This window comes from Stegostoma tigrinum, chromosome 2 (genome assembly GCF_030684315.1).
Source record: "Stegostoma tigrinum isolate sSteTig4 chromosome 2, sSteTig4.hap1, whole genome shotgun sequence".
Taxonomy (NCBI): domain Eukaryota; kingdom Metazoa; phylum Chordata; class Chondrichthyes; order Orectolobiformes; family Stegostomatidae; genus Stegostoma; species Stegostoma tigrinum.
This window is the reverse complement of record NC_081355.1, coordinates 139,082,399-139,096,598: the sequence shown is the minus strand read 5'-3', so window position 1 is coordinate 139,096,598 and position 14,200 is coordinate 139,082,399. Positions and strand designations below refer to the sequence as shown.

The 14,200-nt window shown below is 45.0% G+C and overlaps 1 protein-coding gene across 5 annotated transcripts in view; it reads right to left on the bottom strand.

Annotated features, from left to right (window-relative positions):
• Positions 1-14,200, bottom strand: part of ptprn2 (protein tyrosine phosphatase receptor type N2) — a 949,211-nt gene that overhangs the window by 641,398 nt on the left and 293,613 nt on the right. For all 5 annotated transcript variants that reach the window (XM_048556814.2, XM_059639614.1, XM_048556833.2 and 2 more), the window contains one exon: positions 3,241-3,349. In XM_048556814.2, the coding sequence (XP_048412771.1) occupies positions 3,241-3,349 (109 nt within the window). The remainder of the gene's footprint in view (positions 1-3,240; positions 3,350-14,200) is intronic.

The window sequence follows — 14,200 nt, the reverse complement described above, 5'->3', positions numbered from 1 at the left end:
GGAAGTCAGTGGGTTTGAAATGAATGTTGATGGCAAGCCGCTTTCCAAAGATGGAGACAGGGAGATCCAGGAAGGGGAGGGAGGTGTCAAAAATAGTCCAAGTAAATTTGAGGGCAGGGTGGAATGGCTGGCGAAGTTGACGAACTGTTCAAGCTCCACGTGGGAGCACAAGGCAACACTCATGCAGTCATCCATACAGTGGAGAAACAAGTGAGCGGTAATGCCGGTGTAAGTTGCGGAAGAGGGTCTGTCCCACAAATCCTACAAAGAGGCAGGCATAGCTCGGGCCCATGCGGGTGCCCATGGTCACTCCTTTGGTTTGTAGGAAGCAGGAGGAATTGAAGGAAAAATTGTTGAGAGTGAGGACCAGTTCATCTAAGCGAATGAGAGTGCCAGTGGAGGGGGATTGGGTGGGCTGACAGGAGAGGAGAAACCAGATGTCCTAAATTAATCTAGTCGCATTTTCCAACAGTTGGCCTGTATCCCCCTGAATCTTTCCTAGTCATGTGCCATCCAGATGCCTTTTAAATGCTCTAATTGTACCAGCGTCCACCACATCCCCTGGCAGCTCATTCAGTACATGGATAGCAGGAACTGCCGATGCTGGAGAACCTGAGATAACATGGTGTGGAGCTAGATAAACACAGCAGGCCAAGCAGCATCAGAGGAGCAGGAATGCTGATGTTTCGGGTCGGGACCTTCTGAAGACCTTGGCTATTAAACCTATCCATGCTCCTGATGATTTTAAGTTCACACCTCAGCTCTGACACTCCAGGGAAAATAGCCCCAGCCTATTCAGCCTCTCCCTAAAGCTCAAACCCTCCAACTCTGGCAACATCCTTGTACATCTGTTGTGAACCCTTTCAAGTTTATCAATGTCTTTCCTACAGCAGGCAGACCAGAACTGAACGCAGTATTCCAAAAGTAGTCAGGACGTGGCCCGTAAACATCAGCTAAATGTACCCAATATACACACACACGTTGATTTCTGATTTTTTTTATTAATTTGTTTTTGGGACATGGGCATCACTGGCTAGGCCCATTCCTAATTTCCTGGAATTGCTGTGGGACTGGAGTCACACATAGGTCGGACCAGGCTAGGCCAGCAGACTTCCTTCTCAAAAGGACATTTGTGAGCTACTTGGGCTGTTACAACAATCGGTGATGGTTACGGGTGTGCCATTAGACTAATTTTTTAATTTCAGATTTCTACTGAAATCAAATTTCACCATCTGCTCTGATGGGATTTGAACTCATGTCTCCAGGACATTAACTTGTGGTTATGGATTTCTAGGCCATTACCTCCACTGATCCCTGAAGCACACCACAGAGTCATAGAGTCATTAAGATATACAGCACAAAAACAGTCCCTTCATTCGATCTTGTCCATGCTGACCAGATATCCTAAATAAATCTAGTTCCATTTGCTAGCATTTGGCTCACATCCCACTCAACCCTTTCTATTCATGTGCCTATCCAGATGTCTTTTAAATGTTATAATTGTACCAGCCTCCACCACTTCCTCTGGCAGCTCATTCCATACATGCACCACCTTCCACATGAAGAAGTTGCCCCTTACGTCCCTTTTAAATCTTTCCCCTCTCGCCTTAAACCTATGCCCTCTAGGTTTTGACTCCCCAACCCCAGGGAAAAGACCTTGCCTATTTACCCTATCCATGCCCCTCATGATTTTATAAACCTCTATAAGGTCGCCCCTCAGCCTGTGACACTCCAGGGAAAATAGCCACCAGCCTGTTCAGCTTCTCCCTGTAGCTCAAACCCTCCAACCCTGGCAACATCCCTGTAAATCTTTTCTGACCCCTTTCAAGTTTCACAACATCCTTCTTATAGCAGGGTGATCAGAATTGCACACAGTATTCCAAAAGTGGCTGAACCAATGTATTGTACAGCCACAACACGACCTCCCAACTGCTATACACAATGCACTGACCAATAAAGGCAAGCATATCAAATGCCTTCTTCACCTTCTCCCACCACTACCAATCTTTTCCCAGTCTGACTACTTCCAATTTACACAGTTTATTTCCTATTAATTAACCAAATACGCATCTAGAATCTCATATTTTCTTTTAGACCATATGTTTTCTTGCAATGTTTCTATCTGAATAACACCTGAAAATCCATACACACCACATCGACCTCATTCCCCACATCCAAACAATCAATAATTCAGCTCTTTAGAAAGGTCGGTAGTAATGACCTGGGATAGTAGAAACTGCAGATGCTGGAGAATCTGAGACAACATGGTGTGAAGCTGGATGAACACAGCAGGCTAAGCAGCATCAGAGGAGCAGGAAGGCTGACATTTTGGGCCTAGATCCTTCTTCTAGCCTTCCTGCTCCTCTGATGCTGCTTGACTTGCTGTGTTCATCCAGCTCTACACCTTGTTATCTCGGTAATAATGGCCTGCTCACCACTGCTGTTTCCATAGCAACTATAGAACATAGAACATAGAACATTACAGCACAGTACAGGCCCTTCAGCCCTCGATGTTGTGCCGACCTGTCATACCGATCTGAAGCCCATCTAACCTACACTATTCCATGTACGTCCATATGCTTATCCAATGATGACTTAAATGTACCTAAAGTTGGCGAATCTACTACCGTTGCAGGCGAAGCGTTCCATTCCCTTACTACTCTCTGAGGCATGAGCAATAAATTTGTGCCCAGTTGGTGACACCCATATTCCAAGAATAAACAGGAAAAGAAAATTATTTAGTGCACAAATTAAGTAGGCAATGTCACTGAATAATATCAAGTGTACTGATTAGGTTAAGGAAGAATGTGGGATCAGAGAAAAGATCAAGTTGCCCTCCTCCCTCCGGACCAACCTCAGGGGATCTTTCTCCCACTGCAACTCTCTTGTCTCCTCTATCCATCTTCAGTCCGCCTCTCCCTCTTTCCCTATTTATTTCAGAATCCTCTCCCCATCCCCCTTTTCTGATGAAGCGTCTAGGCCCGAAACGTCAGCTTTTGTGCTCCTGAGATGCTGCTTGGCCTGCTGTGTTCATCCAGCTCCACACTTTGTTATCTCAGATCCACCAGCATCTGCAATTCCCATTATCTCTGAGTTAAACTTGTGATTCAGTTTCCACATTGGCAGTGTTTGTAACCGTCCATTTCATCACAGTTACCCCTTAAAGTGGTCTTCACAGGAGAACCGACTGTGGACAGACTATAAGCAGGCACACAGTAATTCATTACATCCACTACTCACCTTAAGCTGTCTGAGGAGCCAGCTTCAGGATGTGGGTGAGGGGCCTGATGGAGTCTGGATAGCTCTTTAGCAATTACCTGCTGTGTAATGTCATCATGCCACATTAAACCTGTCAGGAATAAAAAAGCAGAAATGAGCTGAAAATACAATTATTGTGCGGTTTGCTAGCTGATGATGGGAATATGGCTTTGCTAAATTTAGATTTGCTTCTCTAAAGAACCACAATGTTTTTGAGTTAACAGGCGTGAACTCAGATGTTTGCGTAGTTTAGAACAATGGCAAACAAACTAAAGGCAGGCTGTGTGAAACATTCTCCTTTCCCTGTTGGATGGAATTAACAATTAGATGATTATCAACAATGCCTTTTCTCTTGAATGTTCCAAAAGTATTGACAGTAAATGGTCGTAGAGAGTCTAAATACAGCTAGCTTCAACTGCCTTCTAAACAATCACACTCACAACACAACCAACACTCATATACAGAGATAATGGGAACTGCAGATGCTGGAGATTCCAAGATAATAAAATGTGAGGCTGGATGAACACAGCAGGCCAAGCAGCATCTCAGGAGCACAAAAGCTGACGTTTCGGGCCTAGACCCTTCATCAGAGCATCTGATGAAGGGTCTAGGCCCGAAACGTCAGCTTTTGTGCCAACACTCATATACAGCCCGTTTTAATGTAGTGATACACCCCAAGATGCATCAGAGCTTAGTATCAGTTAGACTTGGATACTGAGCTACATAAAGGGGCATTGCGGTTGGCCTCCAAAGCTTTACCAAAAATGGTAGATTTTTAAGAAGTGTTCTACAGGCAGAAAGAAACATCAACAAGGGAATTGCAGGACTTAAGGCTTAAAATAACTAAAGAGGAGAGGAGGAAATCAGGATTGTCCGAAAGTTCTGATCGGGAGGAACCTAGTGTTCCCAGAGCATTGTAAAGTTGCAGGAAATCAAGTACTTGGAAGGGTGGAGACACTGGAAAATAAAAAAACAAAATGCTTTAAATTAAGGCATTGCCTGACTGGGAACCATTGCTTTCTCTGCAGTCATCCCTCAGCCAATCAGCATCAACATGTCAACTGATGAATACGCTGAACTCCGAAAACTTGATATGTTGTGATCAGAAGAATTTTGGCATTCTTGCATTTGTCCTGAGAACGCAAGACAAAAAGCTTCTACACATCTCTCTTTTTAACAATATTCACATCTATGACTCAATAATTGCACAGGGACATAGTGGCTCAGTGATTAGTACTGCTGCCTCACAGCACCAGGGACCTGGGTTTGATTCCACCCTCGAGCAATTGTCTGTATGGAGTTTGCGCATTCTTCTTGTGTCTGCATGAAGGCCTGCTCCTGTTTCTTATGGTCTCATAGCAGTGGGTACCCTTTTCTTCAGTCAGCTGAAGGTAAAAGTTGATGATGAGCTTCATCTCCAATGTCTGCCTTTGTCAAGAAACTGTTCTCAACTCATGGAAAATAGTCACATTTTCCAGGATCTTAACTGATTGCAGTAGGTTTTGTGTTACGGGAACTGGTTTGAAGAGGGCTTTGGTGTTCTGCTTACCTGGAACAAGATCTGTTCTGAGCAATGGTCACCAGACCCAAAACATTAACTCTCTTTTCTCCCTCACAGACGCTGCCAGAGCTGCTCAGCGTTTCCAGCAATTTTGTTTTTGAGCCATTTTAGCATTTGCCTTGGAATATGAGTTGACTGGAGCTCAGTTTCTGAGTGATTGATCACACAAATTTCCTCTGGAGTGATTTTGGTTTTGGACTGAAGGCAGTGTAGGATGTCTCTTTGACAGTGGGTGATTCACTGGAGGAGAGGTACAACAGGGCAGTGAAGAGCATGAAGCAGACTGTTGGTGTAATGATAAGATAACAAAGTGTGTAGCTGGATGAACACAGCAGGCCAAGCAGCATCTCAGGAGCACAAAAGCTGATGTTTTGGGCCTAGACCCTTCATCAGAGAGGGGGATGGGGAGAGGGTTCTGGAATAAAGAGGGAGAGAGGGGGAGGTGGACCAAAGATGGAGAGAAAAGAAGACAGGTCGAGAGGAGAGTATAGGTGGGGAGGTAGGGAGGGGATAGGCCAGTCCAGGGAAGACGGACAGGTCAAGGAGGTGGGATGAGGTTAGTAGGTAGGAGATGGAGGTGCGGCTTGGGGTGGGAGGAAGGGATGGGTGAGAGGAAGAACAGGTTAGGGAGGGGGGGACAAGCTGGGCTGGTTTTGGGATGCAGTGGGGGGAGGGGATGAGCTGGGCTGGTTTTGTGATGCAGTGGGGGGAGGGGATGAGCTGGGCTGGTTTTGGGATGCAGTGGGTGGAGGGGATGAGCTGGGCTGGTTTTGTGATGCAGTGGGGGGAGGGGACGAGCTGGGCTGGTTTTGGGATGCAGTGGGGGGAGGGGAGATTTTGAAGCTTGTGAAGTCCACATTGATATCATTGGGCTGCAGGGTTCCCAAGTGGAATATGAGTTGCTGTTCCTGCAACCTTCGGGTGGCATCATTGTGGCACTGCAGGAGGCCCATGATGGACATGTCGTCTGAGGAATGGGAGGGGGAGTTAAAATAGTTCGCAACTGGGAGGTGCAGTTTTTTATTGCGAACTGAGCAGAGATGTTCTGCAAAGCGGTCCCCAAGCCTCCGCTTGGTTTCCCCAATGTAGAGGAGGCCACACTGAGTACAGTGGATGCAGTATACCACATTGGCAGATGTGCAGGTGAACATCTGCTTACCATGAAAAGTCATCCTGGGGCCTGGGATGGGGGTGAGGGACGAGGTGTGGGGGCAGATGTAGCACTTCCTGCGGTTGCAGGGGAAAGTGCCGGGTGTGGTGGGGTTGGAGGGGAGTGTGGAGCGGACAAGGGAGTCACGGAGAGAGTGGTCTCTCCGGAAAGCAGACAAGGGTGGGGATGGAAAAATGTCTTGGGTGGTGGGGTCGGATTGTAGATGGCGGAAGTGTCGGAGGATGATGCGAGGGGGAGGTGGACCGAAGATGGGTAGACGAGAAGATTACAAAAGAGTTGCAGTGGGAGAGAGATTCCTGAGGTTGGTCCGGAGGGTTACTTCTTCAGGTTAGGCATCCCTAGAAGAGGCTCCGCAGTGAGATTAAAATTGTGCTCAGAGATAATGGGAACTGCAGATGCTGGAGAATCCAAGATAACAAAGCAATGACTTGTTTGAGATAGGATTGTACTGGTTCTGTTGGTGAAGATCACGCTGAACATGTGGAAGGTGGTAATACATTTCTGAGAGCAGCCAAATTTGGGGAAGACAAGCCTTTTGCAGTTGACAGAGACAGAGGATTTCATGAGGTCAAAATAAGTCAAGCAACAGGAGTTGAGATAATGCAGTGTAGAGCTGGAGGAACAGAGCAGGCCAGGCAGCATCAAAGGAGCAGGAAAGCTGATGTTTCAGGTCGGGAAGGGTCTGCTGTGCTCCTCCGACTCCAAACTGTGTTGTCTCTGACTCCAGCATCAGCAATTGTTACTGTCTCTAAACACAGGAGTTGATCCTGTCATGTACATCTTTCCTGAATATGTCACACAGTGAAGATGCTTCTCAAAGGTTAAACATTGATAGAACCCTCAGCCATGGAAAGGAGATGATGAGGATGCTCTACACAATGTTCTTTCCACAGACAGCAAGGAAATCCCTCTGTTGCTCATGAAATCGGACCTATCCACATTCTAAAATATAATCAAGATGACATTTGTCCCAGAGATGTCCCTGCATACAATCCCCTTCCCAGATGAAGGAACTTAACTGCATGAAAGTATCTCCTTTGTGTTTCATCATTCAGGTAAGAATTCCATCTGTTCCAGACATGTTATTGTTATTCAGCTGATGAGTAACTTCTTCCATTTTGCCTAGGACCAGGGTAACACTGAGACTGTGCTGCATTGTGCTGAGCGATGGAGTGGGACAGGACATATTTCGGAGTGATGGTCTATGGGTATTATACCTTATCGCCAAAAAGGAAAGCAACATTTTCAGCAATGTGTCACAATTTGCCGATGGAGGAAACAAAATGCAACAACAAACAGGCCGGGAGGCTACACCCATACTTTTTCCCAGCAGCATCAACCCCGCGGGCCATCTAGTTTAGGAGCCAGTCCAGAGAAGGTTCACTAGGCTGATATGGAGGGCCTGTCTTATAAGTAGGTTAGTCCCATGCTCACTGGAGATGAGAAGAATGTGAGGCACCTTATTGAAACGTACAAAGGCTCTAGGAGGACTTGACAGGATAGATGCAGAAAAGTTGTTTTTATTTGTGGGAGGGTCTATGACTAGACGGCATCATCTCAGAATAAGGAGTAACACATTTCAGACAGAAATGGATCGGTGGCACTATTTACCACAGAGGGCTGACCCAGCTGGGTCATTATGTTCTTCCAGATTGACACAGACAGATTCTTTGATAAGGAAGGGTATCAAGGGTTATAGGAATAAAGCAGGAAAGTGCTGTTAAGAAGGATCAGATCAGTCAATGATCTCATTGAACAGCAGAGCAGACTCAGTGGGCTGAATGATCTATTTCTGCTCCTATGTCTTCTGGTCTTAAGTCCATTAGAAGATAGAACAGTACAGCGCAGGAACAGGCTCTTCAGCGCACTATGTCTGTGTTATTGTCAACCAATCCCATCTGCCTTCAATGTGATCCATATCGTTCTATTCCCTACCTGTTCATGTATCTGTCTCTATACCTCTTAAACGTTGCTTTTGTATCTGTTTCTATTATCTCCCCTGGCAGCATGTTCCAGGTACCTACCACCCTCTGTGTAAAAATACTCCCCACATCTCTCCTTTCAACTTTACCCTTTGCACCTCAGACTTACGCCCCCTAGTGCTTGACATGTTCCCCTTTGGAAACAGAGTCCAACTATCCATCCTATCTCTGCTCCTTATAATTTTATCCACTTCTGTCAGGTTGCCCCTTAGCTTCCGATGCTCTAGTAAAAACAATAAGGTCTGGCCAGCCTCTCCTTACAGCCAATGCACTCCAATCCGGGCAACCTCCTGGTCAACCTCTTCTGCACCCACTCCAAGCCTCCACATCCTTCCTATTGTGTGGCGACCAGAAATATACGCAGGACTCCAAATGTGGCCTGACCAAAGTCTTACACTGTTACAATGTGCTTCTGCGCATCTGGGCTTTGACAGAGCTGTGTACGTAATTTGATTTTTGTTTTGGTCTTCTCCCACATGCTCGTGTGGCCAATAAATCAGTACAGAAGAAATTACAAAATGACAACTTCAAACAAGATTAGGTATGAGAAGTAATATACAGCAAATGTCTACTTTCACTGTTCCAGCCACCATATTTAACCGTTAATTCCACGGCGCAATCCTATTATTGCAATATTGGCCAATTCACTTGAGGGAATTGCTGGCACATCTGTACTTGTGATTATTCAGCTTATTTCTGACTCACTAGTAACAAGTTTCTGAGATGACAAATGCAGAAATTAGTTTTTAATATATCGCCGCAATTCGCTGCGCTCGTCATAGAACATAGAACATAGAACATTACAGCACAGTACAGGCCCTTCGGCCCTCGATGTTGTGCTGAACTGTCATACCGATCTCAAGCCCATCTAAACTACACTATTCTATGTGCGTCCATAAGCTTGTCCAATGACGACTTAAATGTACCTAAAGTTGGCGAATCTACTACCATTGCAGGCAAAGCACTCCATTCCCTTACTACTCTCTGAGTAAAGAAACTACCTCTGACATCTGTCCGATATCTTTCAACCCTCAATTTAAAGCTATGCCCCCTCGTGCTTGCCGTCACCATCCTAGGAAAAAGGCTGTCCCTATCCACCCTATCTAACCCTCTGATTATTTTATATGTTTCAATTATGTCACCTCTCAACCTTCTTCTCTCTAATGAAAACAGCCTCAAGTCCCTCAACTTTTCCTCGTAAGACCTTCCCTCCATACCAGGCAACATCCTAGTAAATCTCCTCTGCACCCTTTCCAAAGCTTCCACATCCTTCTTATAATGCGGTGACCAGAACTGTACACAATACTCCAAGTGCGGCCGCACCAGAGTTTTGTTCAGCTTCACCATAATCTCTTGGTTCCGGAACTCGATCCCTCTATTAATAAAAGCTAAAACACCGTATGCTTTCTTAACAGCCCTGTCAACCTGGGTGACAACTTTCAAGGATCTGTGTACATGGACACTGAGATCTCTCCGCTCATCTGCACTACCAAGAATCTTACCATTAGCCCAGTACTTTGCCTTTTGGTTACTCCTACCAAAGTGCATCACCTCACACTTGTCTGCATTAAACTCCATTTGTCACCTCTCAGCCAAGCTCTGCAGCTTATCTATGTCTCTCTGCAACCTACAGCATCCTTCGTCACTATCCACAACTCCACCGACCTTAGTGTCGTCTGCAAATTTACTAACCCATCCTTCTACGCCCTCATCCAGGTCATTTATAAAATGACATGATAATATAAAGTTTCCAGAGTTTATGCCAAAGTTATCTCATGTCATTAACTAAAATCCAATAAAACATTCTGCAGCCCTGCAGGTCTGGACAATATGCCATCTTGGGTACACACAAAGCAAGTGATATGTCCTTCACACAAATGCCGGGCAATGACCATCCCCAACCATAGAGAAACTAACCATCACCTCTCTACATTCAATGGCATTGCCATCACTAAATTCCCGCCTAACAACATCTTTGGGGTCATCATTGACAAGTAACTGAACAGGACAAGCCATATGAACACAGTGGCTACAAGAGCAGGGCAGAGGCCAGGAATCTTGCAGCAAGTAACTCACCTCCTGGCTCTCCAAAGCCTGTCCACCACCTACAAGGCATAAGTCATGAGCACGATGGAATATTCTTCACTCGCCTGGATGACAGCCCCAACAACATTCAAGAAGCTTGACAGCATCCAGGACAAAGCAGCCCCCTTGATTGGTACTACATCCACAAGCACTCACTCCCTCCAGCACCAATGCTCAGTAGCAGCAGTGTGTACTATCTACAAGATGCACAGCAGAACAAGAAAGCACCTTCCAAACCCACAAACACTTCCATCTAGAAGGGAGAAGGCAGCAGTTATATGGGAACCGTCACCTACATGTTCACCTCCTAGCCACTCACTATCTTCACTGAAAATATATTGCGGTTCCCTCAGTGCCATTGGGTCAAAATCCCAGAATTCCTTAATGTGAGTCCACCTACAACATATGGACTGAAGCAGTTTTAGAAGGCCCACCTTCTCAAGGACAATTAAGAATGGGCAATGAATGCTAGTCCAGCCAGCGATGACCATATCCACAGTAATTACCAAACCATCTGAGAACTCTCTTTGTGAAAAGTCAATTCTCATTCTTGCTTGTAAAGGGGCAAGAAAGGGATCCATGCTGTGGCACCATCTTCTCAAGGGCAACTGGGCTGGGGGTTAGTACTGTCCTCGATACTAACAAATGCATCTTATGAACATATGCGAGAAAGACTGGAGCAGGAGAGGCTTCCTCTTCAGTGAATAAAAGTTAAAGTCTTGCATCTTTCTTGACCACAGGATGCCACAAAGCATTTTACAGCCCATGAACTAATTTTAGGTGCAGTCTCTGTTATTCTGTAGGAAACAATACACAATATTTGCGATCACAACCTCCCACAAACAGCAATGTTAACAGCGATCAGCTGATTTGTTTCAGTGGCATCAACTGAAGATCGATTATTGATCAGAAAATCCTCCTCTGCTCTTCCTCAAAATAATGCCACGGGAACATTTCATCCACCTGAGACAGTAGGCAGGGCTGTGCTTAAACATCGCCTCTGAAAGCGTGAATCTCTGACAGTCCAGCACTTCCCTGAAACATTTACCTCAACATTAATTAACACCTCACCCAGACTGAGTCTTGAGTTTATAACCTTGAGTTTTGGGGGCCAAGGTGCTCCAGAGCCTACACTTTAATCAATGAGAAAGAATTTTCAGGCATACTCAACTGTTGAAGAACACTTCAGTAAAATGATTTCACTCTTTGCGCTTCACTTGATTGACTAGAGGCAGAATTGGAAATTCAACAGCACAATCACTGCTGTGTGAGTGCGCGTGTGTGTGACACTCATGGGGTAATTTTAACAATGAAGATGCCTCAAGGTGTCACCCTCAGGCATATTACGCACAGTACAATACTGCAATGGATTTATCCTTAAGGGCATGATGACTATAAAGGCTTACTTCCACATATTGAGGTTTATTTAACAGAAATATGTACAAATACAGTTAATGGAATTGCTGAAAAGTGGTCCCAATTTCGCATTTTCTCAGTAGAACTGTCAAGACAGAAAGTTAAATGCCACCTCCAATAAAAACTGAAAGGACTGTGGATGCTGTAAATCAGGAACAAAAACAAAGTTGCTGGAAAAGCTCTGCCACCTTCAACACTGGTGTGAATTTTGAGTGAAATGTTCCAATCAATGCTGAGGAAAGGATGAGGATGTCTTTACACAATGACAGGGGATGAAGTGACAGCTGTATATATGTCTCCCCCTTGTGGACAAGCTCATCTCCTGCACCCCAGTGTATGACCCAGAGCACACTCTGAGGTCAAGTCTCTGACCTACAGACCAAGACTCTGGGTCTACAGAGTCACAAAATTGCAATGTTGCAGAAGGAGGCCATTCAATCCATTGTGTCCTCATTATCTCTCCAAATTAGCATTATGAGTTAGTGCCATTCTCTCACCCTTTCCCCATAACAGGGCCTATCGTTTCTATTCAAATAATTATCAAATGCCACCTCAGATGCATGGATTGAACCTGCCTCCCCACTTCCGGGCAGTGCATTCCAGACACAAGCCACCCTTTACATGGAAAACGATTCCCCTTGCCTTGTATTTACTTCTTGTGGGCATCTTTTTAAACTGTGCCATCTGGTTCTCAATCCATTTTACCAGTGGAAACAGATTCTCCCAATTCACTCTGTCAAGCCCCAATATTTGAAAGTTTTTATCAAATTTCTCCGCAGCTTCCTTCCTTCTAAGGGAATACAGTCCCAACATCTCCAATTGGCCCTCGTAACTGAAGTGTGTCGTCTCTGAACGCATACTCAGAAACCTCTTCTGCAGACTTTCCAATGCATTCACATATTTCCTCAAGTGTGGTGCCCAGAACTGTGCACAATAATTTGGCTTTTTCTGATGACTCCCTTATACAATGACAACATAACAGCCTTGCTACTGCATTCAATGCTACTATTAATAAAGCCTGGCGTACTGTGTGCTTTCCAACCACTCTCACAACCTATCTTGCAACTTTCACTGACTTATACATATACATACCTATTTCTCTCTGCTCCAGCACAACCTCTAGAGCAGTACCTTTTGTTTTAACCTGTCACAAACATGTTCTCCAATATGTATCACCTCACACTTCTCCACGGTGAACTTTGTCTGCCACCTGCTCCACCAACTTGTCAATGCCTTTTTGAGTTCTACCTTATGCTCCTCACAGTTTATAATGCTCCCAAGTTTTATATCATCTTCAAACTCTGAAAGTGTTGCCTACACTTCAAGATCTAATCTATAATTTGGATCAGGAAAGATAACGGTCCCAATAACAATCCCTGAGGAACTCCACCGCAAGCCTTCTGCCTGCCATTGCAGTCTGTTTCCTATCTTTCAGCCAACCTTGTATCCACGTTGTTACTGTCTCATACATAATATGATCAACAATTTTCCTCACAGATCTACACTGAGCATGGGAGTCTCCACAGATTACATCCACAGCATTACTCATATCAACCCTTCTGTTAATCGTTCAAAGAACTCCAGCAAGTAAGTGAAACATGACTTACCCTGAGAAACTCCACACTGGCTCTCTCTCTCTCATTCATGCACATCTGTTCATGCGACCATTAATTCCTTCTTGAATTAATGTCTCTGCAACATTCCGCACCACCAAAGGTGAATGGATTGGATTATCATTGATAATGTGTCCATCCAGCTCTACACTTTGTTATCTCAGATTCTTCAGCATCTGCAGTTCCTACTATCTCTGAAACAGGATTATAATTAATGCCTCTGCAAGTTACATTCTCTTCCCATCACACACCAGGCACAGTGCAAACACAGCAGCCAGGCGCTAATGACTTTAGCATAACGTAAAAGGCAACCGTCATCTCTGCACAAACACCCCCAACAACTTATCCATTAAACGGAGGTCAGCCCAAACAGAAAGTGGGTCCTACTACATAAAGAAACAGACAGTAACATGCCATAACTCGGGTTTCAAACTATTCTCCCTGATTAGCCAGAACTATAAAAAGTTCCAAAAGACCATCTAAAGGGTATAAAATCAGAGTTCACCTGCTGACACCTCTCTTGGAATCAAAAACAAAGTTGCTGGGAAAGCAAGTCTGCCAGTATCTGTGAAGGAAAACACAGAGTAAATGTTTCGGGTCCAGTGACCCTTCCTCAGAACTACCCTTTCTCCTTCACAGATGCTGCCAAACCTGCTGGGCTTTTCCAGCAACTTTGTTTCTGTTCTTGCTTTATAGCATCCACAGTTCTTTTGATTTTTACCACTCTTTAAATCGCCTGAGGCTTACTGAGGGGACCAGCATGGCAAGACGCAGGGATCAGGTGCCTAGAGAGTGAGAGAGTGAGAGAGAGATGGAGAAAGTAGCTTCACAGGCTTAGAGGCAGAGCCACAGAGAGAGTGACTGTGTAAATTTACAAGAGACTTGGGAAATATTACAACTGCAAGCGGCCAAATAGGATTAGGGACAAGAAGATGGGGAGCTGGATGAACACAGCAGGCCAAGCGGCATCTTAGGAACAGGGACAGTATGTTTAGTATTAAAGATTATCGTAATTTTGCACCTAACAAAATGGGACTGTTCTGTATTGGCACCAGCTTGTCTTCACATTCATTTGTCCACTTTGGTATGGTGGGACACCTGGGCAAATTCATTC